Source organism: Arachis duranensis, chromosome 8, assembly GCF_000817695.3.
Source record: "Arachis duranensis cultivar V14167 chromosome 8, aradu.V14167.gnm2.J7QH, whole genome shotgun sequence".
Lineage (NCBI taxonomy): Eukaryota > Viridiplantae > Streptophyta > Magnoliopsida > Fabales > Fabaceae > Arachis > Arachis duranensis.
Window position 1 is genome coordinate 30081451 of NC_029779.3, and position 7285 is coordinate 30088735.

A 7285-nucleotide genomic window follows, 5' to 3' on the forward strand; every position below is an offset into this window, starting at 1 on the left:
GGCTTGTGCACTTCTTTAAGTTTAAGCATTGTTTTGTGTCCCTGCCTCTCTTTCTTTTCCTTTTTTATTTGTTATGAATTTTTCCATATGCGTAAGGAAATTGTATTTAAACATATAAAAGTTTTAAGGTACTTAAAAATATGGTGTAGGACTTGTAATAGTTCTTAAAAAAATTAAATGAAGAGTACATCCCTTTTCAAAGATATGATGTTAATATCTTACTTTAAGAAAAAAAGAAGTTCGCTTATAATTAAAATATTTTGCTCCTAAAATACATAAATTATACTACTAGTGTTACCTAATTGGAAGAGGGTCCATACACATGCATTTATGTATGTATAATATATAGGGTACTATATATCTTTTGACATTTTTAATGAGAGAAAAAAACATCAAGAATCTTCCCATGCCTTCTTATTTATTTTGAAAGATAAGGTAGGTGAGAGAGAAATGAATCAACCAATTGTTGGGACGCAATTACAATAAAAATATGATCAACGAATGAAGTCCAAGCAATTTGGAATAAAAGTCACAATAAAAGTTGTCTGCATAGGTTATTTATTATACGAAAATAATAGTTAAAAATTATTAATTATTTAATACGTATCAACATATTAATTATAATTTTTACCTAAAGACATTTTTATATGAATTATTAATAAGTTATATAAGATTGTTTATTATTTATTTGAATGATGCAGTTAAATGATCGATAGTAAATTAAGATATTGTTGACATAGTTGTTGTGAAATGAAAGAGAAAAATTACAAATGTAACATGGTCATTACTTTTTACCTGAAATTACCCTCATTTGGAAGTTGAAGGAGTTTCCTCGGAGCTGAACATTGAAGAAACTGAAGTTACTTAAAGGGCACATTATGTGTGATGATTATAGTTATTTTATCTTCTTTCTAAAAACAATAATGCTTTTAGGTACAATTTGTGGGACATTGACATAACCAGAAGCTGTTGGAGGAATCTATTGACTCTTATAGTTGCTTTATTTAATATATTAGGTTCATCACATGTATTCTGCTACTCACATCAATTAAGTTGTACCAGAACAATCAATAATGAAAAATATACAACAATAATTCAATCAATTCTATATAGCACTTATTGTTTTTCCTCTTTTGTATGCTCATTTCCACTTTGCTTAATTATTTTAATTTCCACATGTTTCAAACTGGAAAATGATACTTGTAACTTCAAATTGCAATATTCGTTTTTTACTTTCATACATGTTACAATTAATATTTGTAGGACTTAATTTTAAGATCTTATTAACAAGTATCTTTAGGATATTAGTTAAGAATATTATAAAATGAAAAATCTTATAAAAAATTATTTGAAAAGTATTATATATTTTTATCAAGTAGTCTGAAGATATTTTTAGTTAAATTTTTTATTTTATTGAATTTTTTTACCGTGTCTGTTGGGTAGGGTTCATGGGCCAATTATCTCCCAATTCCTAAACTAGTAGTAAGAAGTACTTTGAGCATTTTGACTTTTCTCAGCCGTTGACCCAAAAGAACAATAATTTTCTATCAAATCTCTGCCTAACCCCCCCAACAATCCATGTTCTTCCATTTGTGTAACTTTAATCATTAACATTGCAATAATTTATCAATATATATCTCTTAAGCATCTACCACATGGACCATGCTTAGTTGACTTGCAAAACATGCACTAACCTTTCAAGGTACAATCACTTATGAAAGAAATGTTGGTTCTCATACAGATAAATGTGCTTGGAATTCAAAGGCTTGGAGTTGCAATGGATCAGCTGTAACTCAGAAACTTTATCATTTTTACTTCCTAAGTGAACCCTTATTAATTTTGTTTTGGTGATTAAAACCCTTGTTAATTTGTTTTCTGCCTCTTTAATTTTGTATTTTACTACTATTTTTAGTTAAATTCAAAATCTTTACTTGTATAAATAATTAGATGAAATAGTCTTTTACAATTTTATTATGATAAAATTGTTCTCGAATTTTCAAGGGAAAAAAAATAAAAATACTATGATTGTTAATTCAATGAGATTTTGCACTTAAAATTGCATTATATATATAAAAATAAAAATAATATCATAGATAAATAACTGAATAAGGGTGTAACTGATTAAAAAATATTAATATTACCTAAATTTTTCAGATGCACAATTATTTGTTAAAAGATAAAAATGAATCAGTAGCAGAGTGAATTATATACTAGGAGATGCTTGATTGATAGCCATTTAAGCAAAGACTATTAACACAGAGAGTGGCCCTTCAAGCATAAAAGAATGGGTTGGGTGGACTTATTATTATTACCCTATGCTTCCTCTATTTTCATGGGAGTAAGTCCTCTCTCTTATCTCTTTTTCTTCTCTTTCTCCTCCTCTCATGTAAAATGAAAATTTTCTCTATACTCATCAAAAATACATTAAGAAAAAAAAAAGGAAAAAAAATGTTAAAAGCCTTGCTGCATAGGCATTCCACAAAGCTTTTTCACCTTCTCCACATCTTCTATGAACCTCTTTGATCCTCTCAGCAGACCTGCAAATTCCACTGCATGTCCAATCAAATGAAGCTACACACACATTCCCTGCTTGAGCTTTCCATTCACAATCTGCAACAACATAGTCGCCAAACGTGAGAATCAATTTAGAACTATTAATTCAAGTATTTTACACGCTCATCTAATCACATGTTAGCTATTACTAAACTATGTACTTTTGATTATTTGACGATATGTGATTGGATGACAGTGTAATATAAATTGAATTTTATAACGATTCGATAACCGAAGAAAAAAAAATCACCTGGTGGAGTGCCACAGCAGAGTCTCCTATCATCAATATGATCCACATCAAGTCCAATAAACCATGAGCCTAGTGAGACATCTTCATTGGCATACTTGTGAAGAACATGCCTGAGACAGAACAAGTACAAATAAGTCATTATAATGTTAGCAACATTTAATTTTGTCCATAAATTTGAAGAAGTAGCTAAGGAGTAAGGACTCACTGGTTCATTGAAATATATGTAGCAAGATCTTTTGAAATGGCATACAACTGTCCTGTGGCATGGCGGAAGTACTTGTTGCCAGACTCGCCGAATTTCCAGTATTCTGGTTCATGGTACCTTACACCTCTGCAGGAATTTAGGCACATAAGAAGCTGTGGAAGTGAAGTAATCACAAACTCAAAATCCTATAGATGAAAATAATTCTCACTTTTGGGAAAGAACAGGCCCGGATTTCATGCATCCGATGTATACTCGTGGTTTCGACCGGTGTCTAACTAGAGTCTCTCCAAGTGTTGCTGAAAAGGGAGTGAATAATGAGTATGATGCTAAGAAAGTAAACATGAAACCTTGTTTGATATGAGTAGTAATTTGATGTGGAGATCAAATTTTGATACCTATATTTACATGAACATCATCATCAACTTTAATGTAGAAATCAGCATCCCATAAGTTAACAGCAGTTGCGAAGTAGGTCTTTGTCTTTGCTGATAATTCAAGGTACCCTTCAACATGATCCTGCAAAATCAAACCACAGTTTTTTACACAATCTGCTAGTTTTTCTTTTAGAAATTGCAATCATGATATAAGAAAAACATGACAAAGAGTCACATTATTTACCAGCCTCAAGAAATCTCCATGCTTCCTATCTTCTGCTTCTATAGCTCTGTCTAATATACCACCTGATGTAGCACTGGAGAAAGAGGGGAATAAAGGAAGAATTAGAAGAAAGCTTCAATTTACAATTCATTCAATATAATTATGAACACTGGAAATATTCAAGTATATCCCAATGAAGACATAGGATTATTGGTTCTATAAACTTCTATACTAGTTCAAATTAGATGATCTAATGTAAGCATTTCTCTTCCTATGACCAATTACAAAATCATAGAAACTACAAAAGAGAAATGAGATAGTTTACCTATGACCAATTACAAATCTGATGATAATGCCTTTCTCTTCCTCTAGCTTCTTTCTTTTCTCACCTATTTCCATATTACCACAAGAACAGATAATCAGAAACCACAACGAATATTGGAAAATGGTGGCAGAATACTGGCATTGATGGATCAAATTATGAACCTTGAGGCATCCAGGTTTGGCGGACGGAGTCTCTTCTTTTCCTGCTGCTAAAAGCAGTGTTGATTCCTATGACCATGAGGTACCTTCTCCTTGGATTTGATTCAACTGCCTTTATATCTTCTGATAGAGGAGCGCCATTGCGAATCGACTCCTGAGCTGCCTTTGCAGCAGCTAACTCCATCTCCAAGTTTGAAATAGTTTTGTCCAATGTTCTACATTCAACACAATCACATAAGCCTTGAAATGAAAATTTAGCAGCACACAACACAACAGCATCATGGTATATAACTTACTGCATGGCATTTTGTGTTTTGAAAACTTCTTTATAGATGCTTCTCGTTTCGCGCTTCACTTCCTTTTCTTGCAACTAAAGGAATTTCAGATTATCAAACACTGAATTCAAAACATAACAAGTGACTATGAAGACTAATGTTATGTAACATAAGCTTACAATTCTTGAGTTGCAACCCTCCGAAACAACATTCAATTTTTCAGCTTCCATAGCTGTTGTCCTTGCAAGTCCTTTAGGTTCGGGAATAGTCCACATCCTGTTGTTAACACATTTTTATCAGAAAGGGAACCAAAAATAACTATCTCTAACAACTTCCTATGGCAAGTACCAAAGTAGGGTAACATAAACATGCTAACTCATAGTCAAATTAAGAATCCTGAAAACAATTGAATAATCCAAGTTGTTACATTTATTTAGTTGTAACACATTAATGAAGTCATCACCATGTGCTTAATATGATACTAACAATTAGTAACAATCAAGGACAAAAAGATGCAATTAAAGAATTAAAGCACCTCCCAGTAAGTTAGACTATATCTTTTATTTAATATTACTAAATATGACAGATCTCAAAATTGAAAAGGATACATCTTTAAACGTTTCAACAACTAGTAAATATGAATAAGGGATTCAGTTACAACTACCGCAGAATAGACTAGTCACTAGAGATTAGAGGTGCCAATCAATTATTAGGTGTCAGAAGTCTTCTTCCTCATTGATTAGTGAGTATGATATGTATATATATGAAATAACTAGTAGTTAGGATAAACTGTAAATTATTTTTTCAACCATAATAACAAACATTTTCTGACTCGACCTGCTGGTAGATTTGTAAACATTAGTAGAAATAATTGAACAGGAAATTAATTAGCAGTACTGAGTGCTGACCAAACTTGACTTTTTTTCTTCTAGTTATTATTATAGAGGAGGAATAGCATCTTAAACTGAAATATCGCATGGTTCAGATGAAGATAACTGTTGCCAATTGAATTCAGATCCATTCTACTTATCCTATTGAGTTTTGGTGAGTTTAAGATAATTGATGAAATTAGAGGACAGATAAAAAATTATATATTTTTGAAATTATATGACAAAAAATTTCTTCAAATTGGAATTTCTTCACAAAATAAATATGGTCATCCAAATTCAGAAATACACTGATTATATTTTTTTTTTAAATTAGAAAAATATTAAAATTAAACATGAGGTGTGATATGAAAAGGCCTCTTCTTCAGGATTAGAAAGCCATTAAAAAATTTCAACATGGACTCGTTTTCATAAACAGAATATTGATTGGTATTATGTATCAGAAACTTGGAAAACAACATGAAATAAGACATAACAGAGAGAATTGAAATTGATGTACCTGTTGGTGAATAGCATCCCAGCACAGAAGCTTCCAATACAAAGAAAAATCATCCATCTCTGAGACAAAAAGCTTCTATGAGGAAGAAGAACCTCTCCTCTGCTCTTCAAATTCATTGTCCTTTCAAAAACACAACTTGCCAAGTTGACACTCAGAATGATAAAACCATGTTAACAATTCTAAAGGAGAAGGAACAGGAGCAGCGAATGGTGAAGGAAAGGAAGAAAATTTCAAAGTGGGCACCTTTGAAAAGAAGGAGAAGATGAATCAGAACAGAGGAAGTGCTCTGTTTTTATTTTTATTTTTTCTAAGTGTTTTGTTCCTTTCTTTATGCTCTGTTTCAGCTTATTTTGTTATATGCTTTGCTTTGTGTTGGTTCTATTCTCTTTCTTTTTATGTGTTTGTGTGAGAGAGAGAGAGTGTGTGTGGCTTTGCAGGTAAGGGACGTTGAAGAGAAGTGAGAAGACTTTGTAACCGCTCAGTTTTATAGTCACCATATTACCAAACCATTCTTCTTGGGGCCACCTTCTGATCTCTTTATTTATTGTACTCCGGTAACTGTTTCTTGCATTCACATTTATACCCTCCTAATCTATTTGGCATCTTTGATTCTCTACCCTCTACTCCAACATGAAGACTTTTTTTAACAAATATTTGGGGGGTTTATTTAACACTAATTCAAGTTTTGTTTGTTTTGTTTCAATAAATAATTTGTTTTTTATCTTTATTATTAAGTGAAATTCGCGTAAATCAGTCTTATTTACTTAAGTAGGTGAAAGTTTTTTTTTTATACTTGACGTAATTTAGGACCGAATGATAAAATAAAAATATATTTGTATATGAATACATTGGATAAATCACTATTTTAAATTATTTTGGATTTAATATTACTGATTTATTTTGTTTTGACTTTTGTTTTGAAAAATGTCTATATATAATTTGATCTAACGTACAACGATTTAGTACAGTAACATAGTAAATTGTTTAAGTGAAAACGATTTATTAAGATTTTGAATATATACATAAAGCGGTTTAAGTAAGATTGATTTAATAGACAAGAGAAAATACTATATAAATTAAATTGGGTCACCCCGATCTACCATTAAAAAGACGTATATTTTATACGTATAATTTTTTATATATATTTTAATTTTTTATGAATAATAGATTTGATAATTAATTTTTTATATATACTTGATATTGTCGATAGTAAAAATATTCTTATTTAATTGGTGTCTTTTTGTCACTATCTAAACTCAAATTGGAGACATTGGTCTTGTGAACATTTCCGTTTTAATGGATTTTACTATTTGACTGAAAAATTATTAGCAACTAAAAATGAACTTACAAATTATAACTAATAATCATATAAATTTAATTTTAATAAATTGTGAAGGTAAAATAGTTTTATACGTATATTTAATTATATTAATTATATAAATTTGAACAAGCAATAACTCAATATTTTGTCCTGTTGGTGCATCAATATAGAAATTTTTACATAGATAATAGTAAAAATAATTCTCACCCTTTTTT

General features: G+C 30.4%; 1 protein-coding gene across 1 annotated transcript; it reads right to left on the reverse strand.

The window, feature by feature from the left end:
* Positions 1 to 807: 807 nt before the first annotated feature.
* On the reverse strand, positions 808 to 6235 carry LOC127741246 (probable beta-1,3-galactosyltransferase 2). The gene is made up of 12 exons (XM_052253332.1): positions 5750 to 6235; positions 4543 to 4639; positions 4385 to 4458; positions 4092 to 4303; positions 3931 to 3994; positions 3627 to 3699; positions 3404 to 3524; positions 3217 to 3304; positions 3009 to 3134; positions 2804 to 2913; positions 2460 to 2610; positions 808 to 838 (listed from the first exon to the last, which is right to left on the reverse strand). Exons 1-12 carry the CDS (start codon positions 5863 to 5865, stop codon positions 808 to 810), a joined length of 1263 nt encoding a protein of 420 aa, XP_052109292.1. The 5' UTR covers positions 5866 to 6235.
* Between the last annotated feature and the right edge of the window lie 1050 nt (positions 6236 to 7285).